At 43.7% G+C, this 27169-nt stretch overlaps 1 protein-coding gene across 2 annotated transcripts in view; it reads right to left on the bottom strand.

Moving 5' to 3' along the window:
• nfatc4 (nuclear factor of activated T cells 4) overlaps positions 1 to 27169 on the bottom strand; it is a 45017-nt gene that overhangs the window by 17223 nt on the left and 625 nt on the right. The window contains exons 1-4 of one of the 2 annotated variants that reach the window (XM_017686556.2): positions 16377 to 16876; positions 11448 to 11602; positions 6569 to 7078; positions 4299 to 4459 (exon numbers count right to left, since the gene is read on the bottom strand). In XM_017686556.2, the coding sequence (XP_017542045.1) occupies positions 4299 to 4459; positions 6569 to 7078; positions 11448 to 11602; positions 16377 to 16467 (917 nt within the window). In that variant the 5' untranslated portion in view covers positions 16468 to 16876. Of the gene's footprint in view, positions 1 to 4298; positions 4460 to 6568; positions 7079 to 11447; positions 11603 to 16376; positions 16877 to 27169 lie in introns of those variants that run through there. The other variant, XM_037545587.1, reaches the window with a different exon arrangement.

The raw sequence follows: 27169 nt of genomic DNA, 5'->3' as shown, positions 1-27169 counted from the left end.
TAGCACTCACTGCGGACTGAACTCTTGGTCTAATAGATGACAGGAGCAATGCTTAGATGGTTGTGCCACTCGAGAGCCCAATGCAACCAAAACCCCTCCTAGTACATGCAAAACCCCTCCCAGTACAACCACATCCCCTCTCAGTACAACCCCTCTCAGTACAACCACATCCCCTCTCAGTACAACCCCTCTCAGTAACAACCACATCCCCTCTCAGTACAACCAAAACCCCTCCCAGTACAACTCAGTACCCCCCCCCCGGTACAAAAGAAAACTCCGCCCAGTACAACCAAAACCCCTCCTAGTACAACCAAAACCCCTCTCAGTACAACCAAAACCCCTCCCAGTACAACTCAGTACCCCCCCCCCGGTACAAAGAAAACTCCGCCCAGTACAACCAAAACCCCTCCTAGTACAACCAAAACCCCTCTCAGTACAACCAAAACCCCTCCCAGTACAACCAAAACCCCTCCCAGTACAACCAAAACCCCTCCCAGTACAACCAAAACCCCTCCCAGTACAACCACATCCCCTCCCAGTACAACCAAAACCCCTCTCAGTACAACCACATCCCCTCTCAGTACAACCGAAACCCCTCCCAGTACAACCGAAACTCGCCACGCAGTGCGTCACTGGGCGTGTGATCCGTGTCTGTGAGGAAGATGATCATGGTGGACGCTCACAGACAGGATCATGTTGGCATCTTATGGTCATCTTCTCCAATCAGCACACCTGACCGATCTTGACGAGGAACTAACTCTGGTTCAGTTTAGATATTTTATGAAGAACCGATAGAACAAGTCTTCAGTAGAACCACAACTACTCTTCAAAACTATGGCTGTTCAAGGGTTCTTTCATAAAGACGATGGTTCTGTACAGAACCCTGAACACACAAAGAAACATTTGCATGCTTAAGTGGTTCTCTGCATGGTGAAACTGTTCTTCAGGTTGACTGAGCATGGTTTGTATATGGTTCTATATAAACATTTTTAAAAAAAGCACAAAAAGGTTCTGCTATTGTTACTATGTGAGCTTCACTCTTAGCAGAAAGGGTTCTAAATAGGGTTTTTTTGACTTGTAACAATAATGGAACCCTTTTTGGTGCTATATAGAACTCTCTTTATGAAGGATCTTTATAGAACCATCTACACCACATTCTCCATCAATCCGAAGAACCATTTCACGATGCAAAGAAACCTTGAATAATAGTAGTTGTTGTAGAACCATATTCTTTACCCTTGAAGAATCCTCTCTTTAAAGAGCACTGTAACCCTTTTTGGTGCTATACAGAACCATCAATCTGAACCCCTGAGGAACCATCTTTTTAAAGAGTGTTTTAACAATAGAATAATGATTTTGGTGCTATACAGAACCATCAATCTGAAGAACCCCTGAAGAACCATCTTTAAGAGTATAGGTTGCTACCGGTGGGTTTGTGGGGATATGGTTCCAGCTCTAATACCCTGGGGGCACCACAGGGTTTTAACCTGGCCCGTCATACGACCGTATATAATGTTAGTCGATATCAGAACTTGAATCCCCCAAAATCAGTATCAGAACGGCTTTGATCCAACGAACTACAGACCAGGCCTGCATCACTCCTTTGATTTTCGCTCTAAAAACCACAGGCTGCCTGGTACAACTATCTTCTCATCTCGAGGGGAACAACCTCCTACTGGACACAAACCAGTCCGGATACAGGCCTGGACGCACAACAGAGAACGCCTTCCTGTCAGTCAGAGACGCTCTCCACAAAGACAGGGAGAACTCTATGATCACAGTCCTTATCCTCCGTGACCCGCGGATGCCTTTCAACACCGCGAACCACCAGATGCTTATTTCAACACTCAGGCATCTGCAGCTCTGCTCTGGAGAGGCTGTTCTTCAGCTCCCCGTAACCTCGCTACCGGAGTTCCTCAGGGGTCACTTCTTGGTCCAATACCGTTCTCCCTTTATACAAATCTTTACGTGGGTATTCTTTCCACTGCCACGCAGAATGACACCCAGCTGTACTTGTCTCCTCCATTCACGTCCCGGATCGTACAGAAAACATCTCTCTGCCTCCCTGAATGCTCTTTCCGGAGGGCTACCATGGCCTGGAACAAGGCAGAGCTTATCTACCTGCCTGTAGCCCACCCTCCAACACTGGACCTCTCCATCAGCTTAGGCCGAGCGCTCCCTGCACAACTTTTAAAATCTTAACAGATTTCTAAAACACAGCATCACCAACTTAGTCTGTCACAGAAATTTTGTTGTGAGGCACTCAGACTAGACGACATGGCAAAGACAGAACGACACGCACAACAAGCTTGCGCTGTGGAAAAGAACTCAAACTCCCAGATCTCCTCAGAGATCACATCAAACAGACCAGGCTAAACTTACTGGACTATACCTGTCTGGGCTTTTATGCATAGTGACAGTGCAAACTGGGGATCAATATGAGGTTAAGAAGCGCTGATTCAGTGAGAGCTGGAGAAATATTTCACTACAAACCGGCGGCTGAGCTGAAAGCGGTTTGACGACTGGATCAACATTATAAACATGACGTCGGCTCTTAGGCTACGTTCACATTACCAGGCTGAAGTGGCACGAATCCCATTTCATATGAGGTCCTAGATCAGATACGTGTCCGATTCGTGGCCGTGGGACCCTAACTTGACGCTCAGATCGGAATTCATGTGCTTTTTTCCCCACTCTTCGTGTGCGATCATTCAGCGTAACCATGGCAACAGCGCCGAACAGACGTCAAAGCCTGTAAACGGTGGAAAAGCAGCTCATCTCACCTTTTTCTCCTCCGTCTGGCTCTAATAATGAAGCTGAGAGCTGATCAGAGTTAATGATCTTCTCAGCGAAGCTCGTTCTGCTCGTTAGTTTGTGCTGATGATGCAGTGATTCAGTCACATGACGTCACTGAGCAGGAGGAGCTCATAAGGGTCAGTTCAGGAGCCGATTCATCACATTAATGACGGATTAGAGTCACTGACCTAAACTAGCGTGAACTGTGGAGTCAGAGAGATCGGATCTGAGCAATGAGTTCAGTTCTCTTCCTGCCCTCTGATTGGCTGATTCACCGAGTTCATCTCTGACCGTCTCTCACTGCAGGACTCGTGAACGTTTAGAGTCGTAAATATCAAACACGTTTGATGATATCTGAGGGTGTCTGATCATTTCAGAGTTCTATTATAGAGGCTAAAGATGCACTCGTTTCTCCTCTCACGCTACAGAGAATCTGCGCCGACATTCGCTTCGGATCGAGCTCCTGACCTGGAGAATCACTTGAGATTGTGAAAATTAGTCACAAGAGGCAAATCAGGGTTAAAACCGGGCAAAAAATCATGTAGTGTAGGACGAGCCTTAGATTTTCTTGCTGTCCATCTGTCCTCCAGGGCTACAAACATTAAAGCGAAGTGATCCTTGACTTAAACTCTCCCATCACAGCACTTCTACCACCAGAACCAGCAGATTTCTACATCACATCACTAAAAACACGGCCCTCCATTACATCAGAAGCGGCTCAACTTCCCGTTCAAGCCACAGGCTGGATTTACAGTGAATCTCTCATGAAATTAGTTGCATGTTGTGAGCTGCCTGCACCAAAACGGCCAACAAAACTAACCTGACAGTTACATGAAACAGTTCAAATCAAATTCACATGAAGAGCAGCAACATGACGGTATTTATCTTCATGTGATAAACGTGACATGAATCAATGCTCTTCTGGGCATATCATGGATGTCGGCAGTATTTCTAAAACGCCTCCCAACTGCTGATTTGATTAAAAAGCAAGCATCAATAGTTGTGTTTAATTGGATGTAATGTGGCATTGCATGTAAAATGTTCAAGCCAAATAACTGAACTCAAAGTTTGATAGAATTTTTGAATGTTGCCCTAATTTGTGTGTTCAAAATGATCAGATGTCAGAAAAATAAATATTGTGACACAGCATCGTTTTTACTGAAAACTAAAACTAATCAGTACTTGATCAGTACCTCACCCACGATACGCTCGGTAAGACTCAGAAATGTATCGTGATAACAGTAAAATATCATAATATTGCTCATCTCTATAACCGCAGTCCACTCAAACAATTGCCATCAGGCGATTATGTAATACCTGTGACACGTCTTCTGTGAGAACACCAAATTCTGAACCCCGTATCAGGAATAAAATCGAATCGTGGACTGAGTGTATCGTTACGCACCTTTTAATTCCCACATTCTGAATAAGAGCGTCTGCTAAACAAATGCATGTAAATGTACAATAAAAAGGACAGTAAGGATGCATGGTGTGTTTCTGACCTGAAGATGGGGCTGTGTGCACTGGCTCGGGTTCTGCCCCAGCCCAGGGCAGGGGGTACCGACAGGTAGTCCATGCCCACAGGTGGGGGGTCCCGCCTCAGCTGTACCGGCTCCGAGAGGGGGCCTGTAGACTGCTCCGAATCCACATCCCTGGAGGAAACCTGCATAAACACAAATATAAGAAAGTTCATTTATGCAAATCAACATGCCCAAATACGACCATTCACAGAACTTCCAGCAGTCCCAGAAACCTATTTTCTGCATTTCTGCAGTAAAACGTATTTTAAGGGACCATTATATTAAGCTACTGAACCATAAAGCTATGAAGATGAGTATAAGGCTATCCTGCCCCACTGTACTCTTCATAACCCTCTACGAAAGTGATATTTCTCTCAAGCCCCAATTTGTACAGTGTAGAAAAGTTTATGTGGGATCCTTAGTGGTTCAGCAGCCTTATATGTTGGCTCTGACTGTGTGTTCCATCCCCGATGTTGCCCTAGCCGACCATAAGTGGGAGTCCAATAACTGTCTTCTCTCTATGGGTGGCTGGAATAGTCCTCCCTTTACTCCATGATGCATTTGTTAGCCAATGCAACAGAATTACAGTTCGTGGTCTCCTCCAAGTGTGTTGAGCTCCAATGACGTTACGTTAGCAGCAGTTTGAAAAGATGTAGTGGGGGCGGACGAGTCTTATAAGAAGAGAGTCTTCATCCCCCAGTTTGATAACATTACATAACATGACCTGCTAATGGGTGGAATACACAAACAACAGGGGAAAAGATGTAAATACAGTATCTCCCAAAAGTGAGTGCACCAATCACACGTCTGCAAATATTTCATTCTATCTTTTGATGGGACGACGCTGTAGAAATGGTTAAGGTTAAGGTTAAGTGATACTTTATTAGTCCCACAAACGGGGAAATTCCACCTCCGCATTTAACCCACACTAGTGAATTGACACACACACTAGGGGGCAGTGAGCACACTTGCCCGGAGCGGTGGGCAGCCCTATCCACGGCGCCCGGGGAGCAGTTGGGGGTTAGGCGTCTTGCTCAAGGACACCTCAGTCATGGGCTGTCGAAACTCTGATATAAGTTAAAGTGGTCAGTGTGCAGCTTGTACAGCAGAGCAGATTTACTGTCCTCTGAAAAGAACAACACACAGACATTAATGTCTAAATAGCTGGCGAAACAAGTTTCACCTCAATTCTACACAATTCCACACCTTTGTCTTTTCACCAAACACACTAACTGCATTTCAGCTGCAGTTCAAACAATATAAACACTTAACATGAACTCAGCAGCTCAGAAACTGACCCCAAGTATTCATGAATGTGCAGCAAAGAAAAGGAGTGTCGTTCAAGCAGATGGGTAGATTTAAAAGACTGAGCTCCTGGGGACGTTTAAATTTGGAGTATTTCAAGAAGCTCCTAATTTCTGTCTGTTCCCTTTGTTTTCTTTTTCAAAAAACGTAGCTTGTGAGTTCAGACCATGCCTTCAACATGGTGGTGGTAGTATGATGGAAGACTGATTGAGGGAGGGGGAAGAACCCTGAGAACATGGGCTGGAGTTCTGGGGCCTCTGCCTCATAGCTGTAGCAGGACTGCTGCGGGACTGAGGAACAGGGAGGAGACGGGGAGGCGGTGGGGACTGCAAACACACCATCAGAAGGTGAGGATGTGAATTTATAGGGCGTTAGATTGGAAGAAGGAGGGGTTTCAGCCATGCTCCTCCCCCCAAACTTCAGTTATAACACAACTACATTTTGTGACACAGCTTTGTTAAGCCTCAATTGCATGAGTTATTATTTAAACACATTTTAATAGATATATTTAATTTTTTTTTTAAGTGGCATATTTGGTAAATTGTTGCCATGCGCAATCTTACTATAGCACCATAAAAACTAAAGAAAAGTAGAAATCTAGCTTGTACCTAGTGAAATATACGACCCAATATTTACAAATATTGGAAATTAATATAATTTCATTTGGTATTTTGAATGTGTGGTAATAACATCATCATAAGAGGAATTCATGGTCATGTAGTATTTAGCCTTTTAAAATAAAAGACCCCTTTTCTGCGATTAAATAGGAAAACACAGATTTTATATAACTGTTTTTAGTAAAATTGAGATAAAATAATTGTTGCAACACCGTGCAATCGAGGGTTTAGTGACATTCTGTACACATCGAATAAGCATAGCATCATTATTATTAGGGGTGTAATGATTCTCCAGATCCAGTTCAAACCTTGATTATTACCCCAGCTCACCTGCTCTAGAGACGTCTTCCTGGCCTTCTGCGGGATGCTGAGCTCACAGCTGCTGGCTGGACCCTGAGACTGACCGGCGTTCTCCCCCACCTCCAGGAGGGCGGGGTTTTCCTCTGAGTAACTGCCCCTGCGGGAGGTGCAGGGGGAGGCCAGGGGGGAGTTCCTCCTCTTTTTCCCCCCAGGGGAGGTGGGCCGTGAGGAGGGCGAGAGGCAGAAGTGGGCAGTGGCTTCGTTAAGCTCCTCCTCCTCCACCAGCAGCGAATCACAGCTGGATGCAGGGCTCAGCCAGCCACGAGAGGAGGGGCTAGAGGCGGGGCTTGGGCTGAGTGACCCCGCACCCATCCCACCGTCCCGATAGCAGAAAGGGTCGAGCAGGGGCAGATAGAGGCGCTCCCGGTCCCAGCCCCCACCAGTGTCCCAATAACTGCCCCCAGGGGGGCCGGGGTCATCCTCTGGGGAAATAGTGGTGATCTGAATGCTCGGACACTCCAGTACTCGGGACTCGGACACCTGAGAGCCAGAAAGAGGGAGACGCCTGAGTGAGAACAGACTGGAGCAGCAATAACACAGCGCCAGTAATACCCCTAGAATATGATGTATGCAGTATATACAGTATGAGGTTCACAGTGGTGGTTTGAAGGAACATATAGTTCACTAAACGGTTAACTTTAGCTGGTTAATGAGTTGTTTAGTGATAAACGACATTTTGCTGACTGAGGAACGTTTCTCTATTGAGCATTTTTCAAAAAGAAGACGCTTTCTATTGGCTGACGCTTCCAGGGTTCGCAAAGTTATGGGGTTAAAAGTTCACCTAGATGAGGGGTCGGCAATGTTAAGAATAAACAGCAAACATTTTTTGTCAATTTTACCATCTTGGCTGTAAATGTGTCTCAGTATGTGCTGATGTTTTAGTATAGCTGTAGGGCAGCTATGGGGCAGTCGTGGGCTGGAGGTCAGGGAACCGGCCCTGTGACCGGAAGGTCGCCGGTTCGATCCCCTCAGCTGACATTCCATGACTGAGGTGTCCTTGAGCAAGACACCTAACCCCCAACTGCTCCCTGGGCGCCGTGGATAGGGCTGCCCACCGCTCCGGGCAAGTGTGCTCACTGCCCCTAGTGTGTGTGTATTCACTAGTGTGTATGTGGGTGTTTCACTTCACGGATGGGTTAAATGCGGAGGTGAAATTTTGACAAATGGTTCTCAATTCAGCTGCTTTTCTCACATCTCCTGCAGGAAAAGTAGAACCGGTTCCTGTAAAATGTCTCTCATTGTTTGGCTTTTTACGGCTGAAGTCGCTTCTCATTCGCCAACTGCTTGTTCGAATCTTCCTGTTCCACCCTAAATAGTGCTTGATTGTACCTGCTGCACCATTTAAGGTGGAATGGGAAAATTCGAATAAGAAGCAGGTGAATGAGAAGCGGCTTCAGCCTTGTGACTTTTTAGTGTTTTAGCTTCTCGTTGCAGATTAAACGTATCAGGAAACCAGCTGGACTGATTATAAACACCGATAAGTCCATTCGTCTCCAAATTAGCGATGTTCATCTTAAATCTCTCTCTTTGCCATTTTTGTAGCTACTAGCTGGGCTGAAAAGCTGTTTTAAAACTATATTAAGAACACGATAATTATATATTTTTGTCAGTTTTCAGTTTTTGACATAACTTGAAAATAGGATGGACAAAAATAAATGGCCAACAATGTCTTGGAAAAAATTCTGGTTCCATTGACTTACATTGGCGGTAATGTATGTTTTTTCCTTGTCCTATAAAATTACTATTTTAGAGATACGAGGTTTTGTTCAAACAGCAGCGATATAAATAATATATATATATATATAAAGGCCGCTCTCCAGCCTTCACGGGGATTTGTTCAGTTTCCTCAGCAGCTCCTAATTTAACGTAACGTATAAAACAGGTACTGGATGGGAACTGCAAATACTGGATTTCCTCCAGGAGAGATTTAGAAGCTCTAACTGACATTCAGAACAACCACAGTGCATGAACAGTTTGTTTTTCTCAGATGGCCTGAGAGTTTTTACAATACTGTGAATAATACTCGAACTGGTGAGCGTGAATACGTCAACTCATCCTCTGCAGGGACACACCTCAATATGGCATTTTAATACGGCACATAAACACCAAGACAAGGACATGACTGCTCATGTAGAAGATGGATGACAGAAAAAATGAGTAAACAGACAGCAGACAAACACAAAACAGGCAAGGGACAGAGAAGTGAACTGTGTAGAACTCAATTTCTATTCGCTTGCTTAATAAATAGAACAAACATATTAGAAGAAAATAATAACAATGAGTTGAATTCAGAAAATAAACAGCGATCGTACATTAAAACGTGCAGAAGTGAGTCTCTTTAGAGGATCTGTAACTTATTTACACTCGGAAAATCTACAACATGGAATTTGACCACAGACTTCTGCATGTACATTATAACATGTCTTTATTATCATGTAATAATAATTTAGACAAAATATGGGTTTAAGGTAAAAATACAGACAAAATTCAGGCTTCAAATTGGCTGCTGCTGTTTTTAGATACTACTTACAAAGCAAAACGCTGTATCTCTATTTTTGACTTTTTCATTTTTTTTGACATAATCTGAAAATAACAGCTGTCATTTAATCTGTGTCAAATTTCAAGATGAGTGGACCAAGAGAAACAGTCCAAAATGAATTACAATAAAATCAATGTACAGTGATTTCTAATTGATTTTGTGCTGTCAATGATAATATGAAACATGCACTATATTTCCAAAAGTATTCACTCCCCCATCCACATCACTGAATCCAGGTGTTCCAGTCACTTCCATGGCCACAGGTGTATAAAGCCGAGCCCCTCGGCCTGCAGACTGCTTCTACAGACATTAGTGAAAGAATGGGTCGCTCTCAGGAGCTCAGTGAATTCCAGCGTGGTGCCGTGATCGGACGCCACCTGTGCAGCAAGTCCAGTCGTGAAATTTCCTCACTGCTAAATATTCCACAGTCCACTGTCAGTGGGATTATAACAAAGTGGAAGCGATTGGGAACGACAGCAGCTCAGCCACGAAGTGGTCGACCAGGTAAAATGACAGAGCGGTCAGAGGATGCTGAGGGGCATAGTGCGCAGGGGTCACCGACTTTCTGCAGAGTCAATCACTACAGACCTCCAAACTTCATGTGGCCTTCAGATCAGCTCAAGAACAGCGTAGAGAGCTTCATGGAATGGGTTTCCATGGCCGAGCAGCTGCATCCAAGCCTTACATCACCAAGCGCAGTGCAAAGCGTGGAATGCAGTGGAGTAAAGCGCCGCCACTGGACTCTAGAGCAGTGGAGACGTGTTCTCTGGAGTGACCAATCACGCTTCTCCGTCTGGAAATCCGATGGACGAGTCTGGGTTTGGCGGTTGCCAGGAGACGGTACTTGTCTGACTGCATTGTGCCGAGTGTAAAGTTTGGTGGAGGGGGGATCATGGTGTGGGGTGTTTTTCAGGAGTTGGGCTCGGCCCCTTAGTTCCAGTGAAAGGAACTCTTAAAGCTTCAGCACCAAGAGATTTTGGAAAATTTCATGCTCCCAACTTTGTGGGAACAGTTTGGGGACGGCCCCTTCCTGCTCCAACATGACTGCGCACCAGTGCACAAAGCAGGTCCATAAAGTCACGGATGAACCAGTTTGGTGTGGAAGAACTTGACTGGCCTCGTCTAGCATCAGGGTCTGTCCTCACAAATGTGCTTCTGGAAGAAATTCCCATAAACACTCCTAACCCTTGTGGAAAGCCTTCCCAGAAGAGCTGAAGCTGTTATACCTGCAAAGGGTGGGCCGACATCATATTAAACCCTATGGATTAAGAATGGGACGTCACTCAAGCTCATGTGTATGAAGCCAGACGACCGAATACTTTTGGAAATATAGTGCACTTCAGTCCATGTCTATAGATCACAGTGAGTCGTACAGAGTCAGAAACCACAATCAAGTCTATTAGAGACTCTGAACACCTCCACATGCCATGAGGTGAGTATGAGGTGAGCACTGTGCTAATTGTTGGGGTACAGGATTCCATTACTTGTTAGCTACATTGGACTCACTGCAAGTGCTAAAACCAAAGAAGTGAAACTTCAGACGTCGTGTGACTGATTGATTACATTTATGATAAGAAGGAAAAACTGTGGAAACTTTATCCGTAACTGGTCTCCTGATCAGCTGCATCAGGTTGAGCATAACATGCACTAAAACATGCAGGACAGGTGGACTCCAGGACGATGAACCACTGCGCTAACACAACTGACCAAACTCATGAAGAGCTTAAAGGGGAACTTCACTCATATTTCATACTTCTTCATAACTGAATGCTTAAGATATAATCAGAAACGCTTTGTTCTAGATAAACTGACCGAGTCAGAGCTGCTCACAGTGGAGGTGATGGGAACCAGACGTTCCTCTAAAAGCTCCTCACAGAAAGTTCCTACATGAACTGGTTCTGAATTCACTGCCTGATGACTGAGACGCTGTTTTATGAGAGTTTAGAGAACTTCAACTCCATTCATGGTGGAGGGAGACATGCAGGGCGCTGTGCGGCAAAATAGTCCCCAAAGAAAACTCATTATTCCAGATTTTCCACTGTTTTCCATCATCAACATTCCTTTTAAGCTCAGAAGACTCGTGTAGGTTCTCTGGTGGTTCTGGATGGTAAATAAAGTGTCTATATCTGTGTTGTAGTCATGGCGACGCCTGGTTCCCATCACCACCACTGTAAAGACGTCTGAACCGTTTCACACCAAACCCTCAGAACCTCTGTTTACACTGCAAAGATGAAATTACATAAAAGATGAAAAATCTGTTTAATAATCACCTGATGAACTGTATGAGGTGCAAACCGGTGACTATCTCACCTGAACGGAGCGCGCCGGCAGGCTCTCGTACGTCCCGCTGAACTCCCTCACCAGCGCCCGTCTGGGTGGAGGAGAGTGCATCCCTGCCCGCTGTCCAGCTGACGGAGAGGGGGAGGTGATCATCTGACCGATGTGTGTGGAGCTCAGGTCAGGGGCTGGACAGTAAAGAAAGTCTTCTTTATTAAGGGTGCATGACATTCAGAATCAGAACCAAGCTTTATTGGCCGGGTCTGCTGCGCATACAAGGAATCTGGTTTCGGTTACAGAATAAAATAAAACCTGCATTTCTACCATCACACACACACACACACACACACACACACACACACACACACACACACACACACACACACACAGTCATACCTGTAAACCTTACATGTGCACAGTATTGGTCTAAAGTTAAAGTGCTGAGTGCAGCAGCAGTTAAAGGGTGTATAGTGGCAGAAAAAGTGATCAGTGGGGTAACAGTCAGATAGGTGGGGTAATATGGCAGGTAAGTAGGGTAACAGTGGAAAAGTGGGGTAATGAGGCGGGTAAGATGGGGTAACAGTCAGGTAAATGGGGTAATAAGGCGGGTAAGAGGGGTAACAGTCAGATAAATGGGGTAATAAGGCGGGTTAGAGGGGTAACAGTCAGATAAATGGGGTAAATAAGGCGGGTAAGAGGGGTAACAGTCAGATAAATGGGGTAAATAAGGCGGGTTAGAGGGGTAACAGTCAGATAAACGGGGTAATAAGGCGGGTTAGAGGGGTAACAGTCAGATAAATGGGGTAATAAGGCGGGTAAGAGGGGTAACAATCAGATAAATGGGGTAAATAAGGCGGGTTAGAGGGGTAACAGTCAGATAAATGGGGTAATATGGCAGGTAAGTAAGATGCTAGAACAGACGCTGGGCTGAGACGGCAGTTCCAGAGGACGGAGCTGAACACCAGTATAGGTAGAAGGGTTCACACTCAGCTGTGCTCAAACGTTCAAATTCCATGTTTAGTGAAAATGTGTCAACACATCTGTGCAGAGAATGCCGCCTGAATGCAGCGGCAGGGTCCGAGCTGAGGGGCTTTTATTCCACTTATTTAGTGATTGCAGGTTTTTGCGGTCTGATCCTATGATGGCCGTTAAAGGACCACAGCGGTCATTTGGTAAATCACGACACTTTTACCTCTAAAACGGATAAAATATCAGTAAATCAAATTAAAAAAGAATCACACGATACTTGTGATGCTTAAATCCGACGCCAAGTCAAGCTGTCAATACAGAACATTTTTCACGGTGTCAGAGCCGAGTACTCCGTATAATCTAGTCCAAAAAGACAACTTTACTTTTAACGTAAGTTTCAAATTCAACCAGACTTTTTACAGTCAGTTTAGTCCATTCATCATGAAATTTACACACAACGTAAAGGGAAACAGACATTTTCAAAATATATCAAAAACTGAACAACAAATGGAGATTTTGTTCTGACAGCAAAGATGTTTAAAAATGAACTATATTGCCAAAAGTATTCGGTCGTCTGGCTTCACTCGCATATGAACTTGAGTGACGTCCCATTCTTAATCCATAGGGTTTAATATGATGTCGGCCCACCCTTTGCAGTTATAACAGCTTCAACTCTTCTGGGAAGGCTTTCCACAAGGGTTAGGAATGTTTTTATGGGAATTTTTGACCGTTCTTCCAGAAGCACATTTGTGAGGTCAGAAACTGATGTGGGGCCAAGCCCAACTCCTGAAAAACACCCCCACACTATGATCCCCCCTCCACCAAACTTTACACTCAGCACAATGCAGTCAGACAAGTACCGTCTCCTGGCAACCGCTAAACCCAGACTCGTCCATCGGATTTCCAGACGGAGAAGCGTGATTGGTCACTCCAGAGAACACGTCTCCACTGCTCTAGAGTCCAGTGGCGGCGCTTTACTCCACTGCATTCCACGCTTTGCATTGCGCTTGGTGATGTAAGGCTTGGATGCAGCTGCTCGGCCATGGAAACCCATTCCATGAAGTTCTTTACGCTGTTCTTGAGCTGATCTGAAGGCCACATGAAGTTTGGAGGTCTGTAGTGATTGACTCTGCAGAAAGTCGGTGACCTCTGCGCACTATGCCCCTCAGCATCCGCTGACCGCTCTGTCATTTTACGTGGCCGACCACTTCGTGGCTGAGTTGCTGTCGTTCCCAATCGCTTCCACTTTGTTATAATCCCACTGACAGTGGACTGTGGAATATTTAGTAGTGAGGAAATTTCACGACTGGACTTGCTGCACAGGTGGCGTCCGATCACGGCACCACGCTGGAACTCACTGAGCTCCTGAGAGCGACCCATTCTTTCACTAATGTCTGTAGAAGCAGTCTGCAGGCCGAGGGGCTCGGCTTTATACACCTGTGGCCATGGAAGAGACTGGAACACCTGGATTCAATGATCTGGATGGGGGAGTGAAAACTTTTGGCAACATAATATATATTTTTGTGTATGTGTGTAGATATTTCTATGTGTACAGCTTCCCCACCTCTGAAATCCAAATGTAACCTCTTATTTTTAGTACATACAATATTATAGCATTCCCTGATAGTAAGAGGGCCACTGTCAGCACACTGATGGCAAAGCCGGTGCTCCACTGGCGTTCTGTTCAGTGTTTTCCAGGCGGCCCACTGTGTTTATGCAGAGTAATAGACAAAATTCCACGCATAATCGCTCGTTTTCCACTTAAAGTTGAAATTTACTGACTTTTCCTTCTTTAATTTAAATTAATTTAGTACATTACTTTAATCCAGCTCAGCGTCAGCAACATTTTCTACAAAATCATTTTACATCTGGCCTAGTCTTTTCCTTCTCTCAATCATTTGTAACATTAAAATAGTTTATTTTCTAAAATAAAAGTCTTGAGTGAATTTAAAATTTGTTTGAGGGGATTAAAAACTAGTTAGTCCTTGTATGCAGGACAGTAATCTGGGTGGTCTGAGGGGGGCCAGCAGTGGCAAACAGTCAGTGGGGTGCCACCTGATCAAGCCAGCGGTCCAATATATGCTGCTTTCTGAGTTTATACTTGTTTTAATCTTTAAAAACTGTTTCAATTGAACAAAATCAGCACAACAGCATATTATTCATTGTTTTTTGCCAGAAATTTACCCAGAAATTCCATGTCAGTCGTCTCTATAACAAATGGACTACTCGGACGTGTGTGTTGGGATGCGGCGGAGGGATGCTGTGTGTAACCGAGTGTGTTTGGATGGAAAGCTGGAGTGTGCCAGTGTGGAGAGGAGAGGAGGGGATGGGCGTGTGCCATGCAGAGAGGAAAGAGGGCAGAGAATGAGGGGAACGGAGGGAGGTGTATGTGTGCATGCTCGGTAAACAGAGACTGAGGGTTCAGTCCAGATGGCAACTGTTAACGCTACTCACACGCACAGCTGATTAAAACCACATTGTGCTCTACCCTCCTCTCACACACACACACCGGCATGTATTCCTCCCTTCACGGGGCATTTCCATCCATTACTGTATGACTGCAGCTACATCCTGCAAGCACTACCACAGACCCTGACCTTCACCTCCGCGACCCAAAGATCAGCTCCCGGTCTTTACTTCACATCCCGTCCCCATAAAACTACTCATAAACTATTCAAGCTAAGCTAAAATATAAAACTAAACTGTATATAAATTGTATATAAACAGCAATATTATATATATATATATATATATATATATATATATATATATATATATATATATATATACACACACACACACACACACACACACACACTACAGTTCAAAAGTTTGGAAATATTTATCACATTGATAATTTCTGTTATTTTATTGAATTATAACTTGATAACCACATAGTTGTACTACACTAATATACTATATTAAATACTATTACATATAACATTACTATTTAATGCTATAATATTTCTTTTTTCTGTTATTAAAATAGGTTATAATGCATTGTACTGATTATTTATCCATAGCAGTTTCAGGACTGAGATTTAATCACCACTTTTCAAATAAAATTCAGGATATTAATTTCATTAAAACTTCACTCTTGACACTAACTTTAACTTACATTTTATTGTGAGGATGTTGTAATAGTAGCTTTCTATTCAAATAATCACGTGCATATAGCCTCAAAAAACTGCTTTCCTCTGAATATTTTTAAGGGATTAGCAATTTAAATAAGCTACATAAACAGCCGATAAGCCCCTCGCGCTCTTCCCAGGGTCCCTGGTTTACCGTCTTTCATGGACGCTGCTTTGCAGCTACTAGTTTTTAAATTGAATTTGAATTGTAAATTATAATCAGAGCTCCATAGAAACAGGACATGGTCATAAATCATGAAATATTGGAAATTAAGTCAAATTTGGGCCTCAGATTTTTTAAATCGGATATATATTCCTCATAAGGACCAGCCAAACATTCCTAAATGCACTATTTTATGGACATTTGGATTTAGTGCTAATGACTACAAAAATTATTGTAATGTGTAAACAAGTTATTCCCAAAGTGAATTATGTTATACCACCCTGGGAGGGCTGCGTCCCCACAAGTGGCTAAATACATATTTTGACCTAAATTGATGCCCCACACACACACACACACACACACACACACACACGTGAGGAATCAGAAAAATTCAAATGTATAGCCTGATGTGTAAACAAATGACCATTCTCCCTCATGGGGACCTGACACATGTCCCCAAAATGAACATCTTCATGTTCCCCAAAAGGGCTAAATACACACACAAGCATTCTCTCACACTGACTCTCTCTCTCTCTCACACACACACACACACACTTCCAACTAGGAGCACATGAAGATTCAGCTAAGCTAACTCATGCACACAGTTTATCAGCATCAGTTCCGTGGAGCTCCAGCGCCGCGGCTGTGCCCGCTGTCCTCAGCCGCTTAGAGCGCACCGACCCCCGGCCACCCGCTCACCTGCGCCCGCGGCCTCCTGCGGATCCTCCTCGAACACCAGCTTAAACTCAAACTCTCCCTCCTCCCAGCCGGAGCCCGGGGCTGCCCCCATCCTCAGCACAGAGAGAGAGAGAGAGAGAGAGAGAGAGAGAGAGAGAGAGGGAGAGAGAGAGAGAGAGAGAGAGAGAGAGAGAGCGCTTCCCCTCAAAGAAAACTTTTTAGAGGAAGAAAAAAAGAAACACGCGAGGGTCCAGCTTCTCCTCCCTCCACGACTCCGTGTGTCCACTCTCACATTCCCACGACTCTCATCTCTTCATCCTTTATCATCCGTTCAGCGTCTTTCTCTCCTTCCTCGCGCTCTCAGAACTTCTCCTCGCGAGCTACCATCGCTCCGAAAAGGCTCGTGTAGCTCCAGCTCCAGTGTGGGACCCTCACTCGCTCACTTGCTCGCTCGCTCACTCGCTCACTCCTGCACTAATATCATGCCCACTCTCACACTCACCAGCCGCAAGAAACTTTTATCAAACTTCTTTCTGCCCCCTCCTCTCGTTCTTTACCCTTAATTGCCTTTGGGTGGATTCCTCCAGCTCCCTCTCTGCTCCTTCACTCCATCCCCTATTGGTCACTTCATCTGTCAATCAACAGACTTCCCAAAAACTCCACCCCTATCCCCCCAACCCCTCCTTCGTTTCCCAGTTTCCTTTGCCCACTCTGCTCAGGGCTTTCATTGGCTTTCAGTGAAGCCACATCTTATGTGGGTGAGTTATAACTTCATGATAACCACGAGAAGCTCTCCAGCATACATTCATCAAGGCAGAAGCTCGTTCCTCCCCCCGGCCGACGGAGAATTCCCTGGACGGGGACCAAAGAGCAACCCATCCCGCCCTGAGCGTGGCCCTGTATATCGATCCCGCTGCGCACTGCATTCTTACACTGTACTGCTACACTACACACTACAACCTCACACTAAACACTACACACTACAACCTCACACTACACACTACAACCTCACACTAAACACTACACACTACATCCTCACACTAAACACTACACACTACATCCTCACACTAAACACTACATCCTCACACTAAACACTACACACTACATCCTGACACTAAACACTACACACTACAACCTCACACTACACACTACATCCTCACACTAAACACTACATCCTCACACAAAACACTACACACTACATCCTGACACTAAACACTACACACTACAACCTCACACTAAACACTACACACTACATCCTCACACTAAACACTACACACTACATCCTCACACTAAACACTACATCCTCACACTAAACACTACACACTACATCCTGACACTAAACACTACACACTACAACCTCACACTACACACTACATCCTCACACTAAACACTACACACTACATCCTCACACTAAACACTACACACTATATCCTGACACTGAACACTACACACTATATCCTCACACTACACACTACAACCTCACACTAAACACTACACACTACAACCTCACACTACACACTACAACCTCACACTAAACACTACACACTACATCCTGACACTAAACACTACACACTACATCCTCACACTAAACACTACATCCTCACACTAAACACTACACACTACATCCTGACACTAAACACTACACACTACAACCTCACACTAAACACTACACACTACATCCTCACACTAAACACTACACACTACATCCTCACACTAAACACTACATCCTCACACTAAACACTACACACTACATCCTGACACTAAACACTACACACTACAACCTCACACTACACACTACATCCTCACACTAAACACTACATCCTCACACTAAACACTACACACTACATCCTCACACTAAACACTACACACTATATCCTGACACTGAACACTACACACTATATCCTCACACTACACACTACAACCTCACACTAAACACTACACACTACAACCTCACACTACACACTACAACCTCACACTAAACACTACACACTACATCCTGACACTAAACACTACACACTACAACCTCACACTACACACTACATCCTCACACTAAACACTACACACTACAACCTCACACTAAACACTACACACTACATCCTCACACTAAACACTACACACTACATCCTCACACTAAACACTACATCCTCACACTAAACACTACACACTACATCCTGACACTAAACACTACACACTACAACCTCACACTACACACTACATCCTCACACTAAACACTACATCCTCACACTAAACACTACACACTACATCCTCAAACTAAACACTACACACTACATCCTGACACTGAACACTACACACTATATCCTCACACTACACACTATATCCTCACACTAAACACTACACACTACAACCTCACACTACACACTATATCCTCACACTAAACACTACACACTATATCCTCACACTAAACACTACACACTACAACCTCACACTAAACACTACACACTATATCCTCACACTAAACACTACATCCTCACACTAAACACTACACACTACATCCTCACACTAAACACTACATCCTCACACTAAACACTACACACTACATCCTGACACTAAACACTACACACTATATCCTCACACTACACACTACACACTATATCCTCACACTAAACACTACACACTACATCCCCACACTAAACACTACATCCTCACACTGAACACTACACACTACATCCTGACACTAAACACTACACACTATATCCTCACACTACACACTATATCCTCACACTAAACACTACACACTATATCCTCACACTACACACTATATCCTCACACAATACACTACACACTATATCCTCACACTAAACACTACATCCTCACACTAAACACTACACACTACATCCTGACACTAAACACTACACACTATATCCTCACACTACACACTATATCCTCACACTAAACACTACACACTACATCCCCACACTAAACACTACACACTATATCCTCACACTACATACTATATCCTCACACTAAACACTACACACTATATCCTCACACTACACACTATATCCTCACACTAAACACTACACACTATATCCTCACACTAAACACTACACACTACAACCTCACACTAAACACTACACACTACATTCTGACACTAAACACTACACACTATATCCTCACACTACACACTACACACTATATCCTCACACTAAACACTACACACTATATCCTCACACTACACACTACACACCATATCCTCACACTAAACACTACACACTATATCCTCACACTAAACACTACACACTACATCCTCACACTAAACACTACACACTATATCCTCACACTAAATACTACACACTACAACCTCACACTAAACACTACACACTATATCCTCACACTAAACACTACACACTGTATCCTCACACTAAACACTACACACTACAACCTCACACTAAACACTACACACTACATCCTCACACTAAACACTACACACTACATCCTCACACTAAACACTACACACTATATCCTCACACTAAACACTACACACTACAACCTCACACTAAACACTACACACTATATCCTCACACTAAAAACTACACACTACATCCTCACACTAAACACTACACACTATATCCTCACACTAAACACTACACACTATATCCTCACATTAAACACTACACACTACATCCTCACACTAAACACTACACACTATATCCTCACACTAAACACTACACACTATATCCTCACACTAAACACTACACACTACATCCTCACACTAAACACTGCACACTATATCCTCACACTAAACACTACACACTATATCCTCACACTAAACACTACACACTACATCCTCACACTAAACACTACACACTACAACCTCACACTAAACACTACACACTACATCCTCACACTAAACACTACACACTATATCCTCACACTACACACTACACACTATATCCTCACACTAAACACTACACACTATATCCTCACACTACACACTACACACTATATCCTCACACTACACACTACACACTGTATCCTCACACTAAACACTACACACTATATCCTCACACTAAACACTACACACTACATCCTCACACTACACACTACACACTATATCCTCACACTAAACACTACACACTATATTCTCACACTAAACACTACACACTATATCCTCACACTACACACTACACACTATATCCTCACACTAAACACTACACACTATATCCTCACACTAAACACTACACACTACATCCTCACACTAAACACTACACACTATATCCTCACACTACACACTACATCCTCACACTACACACTACACACTATATCCTCACACTAAACACTACACACTATATCCTCACACTAAACACTACATACTATATCCTCACACTAAACACTATATTCTCACACTAAACACTATATTCTCACACTAAACACTACACACTATATCCTCACACTAAACACTATATTCTCACACTACACACTACACACTATATCCTCACACTAAACACTACACACTATATCCTCACACTAAACACTATATTCTCACACTAAACACTACTCACTGTATTCTCACACTAAACACTACACACCATATCCTCACACTAAACACTATATTCTCACACTACACACTACACACTATATCCTCACACTAAACACTACACACTATATTCTCACACTAAACACTACACACTATATTCTCACACTAAACACTACACACTATATCCTCACACTAAACACTACACACTATATCCTCACACTAAACACTACACACTACATCCTCACACTAAACACTACACACTATATCCTCACACTACACACTACACACTATATCCTCACACTACACACTACACACTACATCCTCACACTAAACACTACACACTACAACCTCACACTAAACACTACACACTATATCCTCACACTAAACACTACACACTATATCCTCACACTAAACACTACACACTACATCCTCACACTACACACTACACACTATATCCTCACACTAAACACTACACACTACATCCTCACACTAAACACTACACACTACAACCTCACAGTAAACACTACACACTACATCCTCACACTAAACACTACACACTATATCCTCACACTAAACACTACACACTATATCCTCACACTAAACACTACACACTACATCCTCACACTACACACTACACACTATATCCTCACACTAAACACTACACACTATATCCTCACACTAAACACTACACACTATATTCTCACACTAAACACTACACACTATATCCTCACACTACACACTACACACTGTATCCTCACACTAAACACTACACACTATATCCTCACACTAAACACTAGACACTACATCCTCACACTACACACTACACACTATATTCTCACACTAAACACTACACACTATATCCTCACACTACACACTACACACTGTATCCTCACACTAAACACTACACACTATATCCTCACACTAAACACTACACACTACATCCTTACACTACACACTACACACTATATCCTCACACTAAACACTACACACTATATTCTCACACTAAACTCTACACACTATATCCTCACACTACACACTACACACTATATCCTCACACTACACACTACACACTGTATCCTCACACTAAACACTACACACTATATCCTCACACTAAACACTACACACTACATCCTCACACTACACACTACACACTATATCCTCACACTAAACACTGTACACTATATTCTCACACTAAACACTACACACTATATCCTCACACTAAACACTACACACTATATCCTCACACTACACACTACACACTATATCCTCACACTACACACTACACACTGTATCCTCACACTAAACGCTACACTCTATATCCTCACACTAAACACTACACACTACATCCTCACACTAAACACTACACACTATATCCTCACACTACACACTACATCCTCACACTACACACTACACACTATATCCTCACACTAAACACTGTACACTATATTCTCACACTAAACACTACACACTATATCCTCACACTAAACACTACACACTACATCCTCACACTAAACACTACACACTATATTCTCACACTAAACACTACACACTATATCCTCACACTAAACACTACACACTATATCCTCACACTAAACACTACACACTATATCCTCACACTAAACACTATATTCTCACACTAAACACTACACACTATATTCTCACACTAAACACTACACACTATATCCTCACACTAAACACTATATTCTCACACTACACACTACACACTATATCCTCACACTAAACACTACACACTATATCCTCACACTAAACACTACACACTATATCCTCACACTAAACACTATATTCTCACACTAAACACGACACACTATATCCTCACACTAAACACTATATTCTCACACTACACACTATATTCTCACACTACACACTACACACTATATCCTCACACTAAACACTACACACTATATCCTCACACTAAACACTACACACTACATCCTCACACTAAACACTACACACTACAACCTCACACTAAACACTACACACTACATCCACACTAAACACTACACACTATATCCTCACACTACACACTACACACTATATCCTCACACTAAACACTACACACTATATCCTCACACTAAACACTACACACTACAACCTCACACTAAACACTACACACTATATCCTCACACTAAACACTACACACTATATCCTCACACTAAACACTACACACTACATCCTCACACTACACACTACAACCTCACACTAAACACTACACACTACATCCTCACACTAAACACTACACACTATATCCTCACACTACACACTACACACTATATCCTCACACTAAACACTACACACTACATCCTCACACTACACACTACACACTATATCCTCACACTAAACACTACACACTACATCCTCACACTAAACACTACACACTACATCCTCACACTACACACTACACACTATATCCTCACACTAAACACTACACACTACATCCTCACACTACACACTACACACTATATCCTCACACTAAACACTGTACACTATATTCCCACACTAAACACTACACACTATTTCCTCACACTAAACACTACACACTATTTCCTCACACTAAACACTACATACTATATTCATACACTACACTCTTAAAATCTATACATTATACGCATTGTTCTCTGGTTCCTGGGTCTTTGTAGTGCATGACTCAGTCAGATGGTTCTCGTACAGTCATACAGTCATAAACACGTGGAGGAAATGGTAAACACAGATTCATGAGCAGTTCATGTGTTGTTCAATGTCCGTGTTCCTCAAGTTTTCAAGTAACACACATATCACCAGCCAGTGCATTCTCTGATACCACGTAAAAAACTACAAACAAAATGCTCTGTAGAGTTAGTGATGCCCAGATCAATAACAATTTCTATATCAAAATGTTCATAATGGTTATACCATTAAGCCTGATTGATGAGAATAGATGGGCTCTGTCGTCAGGCAACAGTAAATAGTATCATCTGAAACCTTTTTGTTTTTTCTCTATGTAAATGACAAACTATGACATGTCAGTTAGTTCACATGCTACCAACGTCTGTAAAAAACAATTGCCAAGTGCTGTTTGTATACACACACACACACACACTGATATAGATATATATATGTGTGTGTGTGTGTGTGTATGTGTATATGATATGTTGTGCTAGTGCGAGTGGATCAGACACAGCAGTGCTGCTAAACACTGTGTCCACTCACTGTCCACTCTATTAGACACTCCTAACCTGTCGGTCCACCTTGTAGATGTAAAGTCAGAGACGACAGCTCATCTGCTGCTGCACAGTTTGTGTTGGTCATCCTCTAGTCCTTCATCAGTGGTCACAGGACGCTGCCCACAGGACGCTGCTGGCTGGATATTTTTGGTTCTCAGTCCAGCAGCGACACTGAGGTGTTTACAAACTCCAGCAGCACTGCTGTGTCTGATCCACTCAGACCAGCACAACACACGCTAACACACCACCACCACATCAGTGTTACTGCAGTGCTGAGAATGACCCACCACCCAAACAGTACCTGCTCTGTGAGGGTCCATGGGGGTCCTGACCACCGAAGAACAGGGTAACAGAATATCAGAGAAACAGATGGACTACAGTCTGTAACTGTAGAACTACAGAGTGCAGCTATACGGTCAGTGGAGCTGATACAGTGGACAAAGAGAAGCATTGCATGTTCCACTACTGTGTAGTTGTCTAGTACACTATGGGAGTGCTTGATTTGGGACACAGCCCGGGCGACGTTTACAGCGTGTCGTATAAAAACGCTGCGGACACTCTGATGCGTCCTGTTGACAGGAACAAGACTGAGCTCTGATGGCGATGACAGGCCGCCCTCTCTGCCCCTCCCCCCCGTTTTCTCCATTTTCTATCCCCCATTCCTCTCCTTCACTCCTCCCCCCACCCACCCCCAAAGATCTGTTTCTCATTATCCTCTGTAGTCTGCACTCTGTCTGAGACGGAGACCAAAAACTTAAATAAACATCTCTCTCTCTCCCTCTCCCTCTCCCTCCCTCCCTCCCCCCCTCCCTCCCCTTTCTCACGTTATCTTACTGCCTATGTCTTCAAGCGTGTCTCCTTGACATCTACTAAAACTATCACTGGCTTTTCACTCCCACTCCGAATGGCTGACCCCCCAACCCCCCCAGGCTGCTGCTGCTGTCCAGATTTGTAGCATCAAAACTATGCTATGTATTCATTTTCAGCTCAGTTTCTTGTTTAGAACCCAGTTCCGTTGGGACGGAGAGGCCGATTTGAGGCCGTTATCAGGGAAGAGGGCGCTGACATGAGGAATATTATGATGTAAGGCCTTGTGTGGTCTTCCGCGTGGGGCTTCATTTGTTTAGCCAACCAGGAAGCATAATTACAGACAAACAGAACACACTGTGTTCGAAATTAGGCCCTTATACACCATATAGTGCCCTAACGCTTTATCCTGTGTCCGAACCTATGTCCTTGTACACTTTATAGTGAACTCTATTTTTTGGTTATTTCTAGAATAGCACTATATTTGCCATCCGAATCACTGAATTCAGGTGTTCCAGTCACTTCCATGACCACAGGTGTATAAAGCCGAGCCCCTCGGCCTGCAGACTGCTTCTACAGACATTAGTGAAAGAATGGGTCGCTCTCAGGAGCTCAGTGAATTCCAGCGTGGTGCCGTGATCGGACGCCACCTGTGCAGCAAGTCCAGTCGTGAAATTTCCTCACTACTAAATATTCCACAGTCCACTGTCAGTGGGATTATAACAAAGTGGAAGCGATTGGGAACGACAGCGACTCAGCCACGAAGTGGTCGACCACGTAAAATGACAGAGCGGTCAGCGGATGCTGAGGGGTATAGTGCGCAGAGGTCACCGACTTTCTGCAGAGTCCATCACTACAGACCTCCAAACTTCATGTGGCCTTCAGATCAGCTCAAGAACAGCGTAGAGAGCTTCATGGAATGGGTTTCCATGGCCGAGCAGCTGCATCCAAGCCTTACATCACCAAGCGCAATGCAAAGCGTGGAATGCAGTGGTGTAAAGCGCCGCCACTGGACTCTAGAGCAGTGGAGATGTGTTCTCTGGAGTGACCAATCACGCTTCTCCATCTGGAAATCCGATGGACGAGTCTGGGTTTGGCGGTTGCCAGGAGACGGTACTTGTCTGACTGCATTGTGCTGAGTGTAAAGTTTGGAGGAGGGGGGATCATGGTGTGGGGGCGTGTTTCAGGAGTTGGGCTCGGCCCCTTAGTTCCAGTGAAAGGAACTCTTAAAGCTTCAGTACCAAGAGAGTTTGGACAATTTCATGCTCCCAACTTTGTGGGAACAGTTTGGGGACGGCCCCTTCCTGCTCCAACATGACTGCGCACCAGTGCACAAAGCAGGTCCATAAAGACACGGATGAGCCAGTTTGGTGTGGAAGAACTTGACTGGCCTGCACAGAGTCCTGACCTCAACCCCATAGAACACCTTTGGGATGAATTAGAGTGGAGACTGTGAGCCAGGCCTTCTCGTCCAACATCAGTGTCTGACCTCACAAATGCGCTTCTGGAAGAACGGTCAGAAGTTCATCACTGCTTGGTGTTCAGGCCCTGCCTTCCTGCAGGGCGCATGCCACAACTACACAGTGCACTATTTTGGCCTATATTTGACACTGTACCCTTAGACAAAATATAGTACAGTAATATAGTGAATTGTACAAATATAGTTATTCTATGTCTGTGTATGTGGCCTTATGAACTATATAGTGGACAATTGTTGCTCTATGTTGAAAATGGTACTCTTATACACTACATAGCGCACTGTTATTAGCATTATGCCCGAAGCTATGACCTTTGACAGTATATAGTGCACTAGTTTGTGTTCTATGATTGAAAAGACACCCTCATACACTACATAGCACACTATATTTGGTTTAATGCCCAAAACTGTCCCTTATACACTACATAGCACACTATATTTAACTTTTACGTTTTACACACAATAAATTACACTATTTTTTCTATGTCCAAAACTATTACATCATACACTATATAGTGCACTATTTTTGTTCTATGTCTGGAACTGTGTCCCTATACACTGCTGTGGGAGCACAACGTAGAACACTATTATAGGCAACAGAAATAGTCCCCTACCTACAATTCCCTACATTGGAATTCTATGAAGAGCAGTACTACTGTAATCACTATTCCCTACATTGGAGCACTATGTATAACACTATTATCAAGAACAGAAAAGGTCCCCTAATCACTATTCTCTATGTTAGAGCACTATGCAGAGCAGCGCCTTCGAACCTTAACACTGTGTTCTGTTCCAACCATCCCCTATTCAC

This window comes from Pygocentrus nattereri, chromosome 2 (genome assembly GCF_015220715.1).
Source record: "Pygocentrus nattereri isolate fPygNat1 chromosome 2, fPygNat1.pri, whole genome shotgun sequence".
Classification (NCBI taxonomy): domain Eukaryota; kingdom Metazoa; phylum Chordata; class Actinopteri; order Characiformes; family Serrasalmidae; genus Pygocentrus; species Pygocentrus nattereri.
Note: the sequence above shows the minus strand (reverse complement) of the source record. Positions and strands in the feature narration are given on the sequence as shown.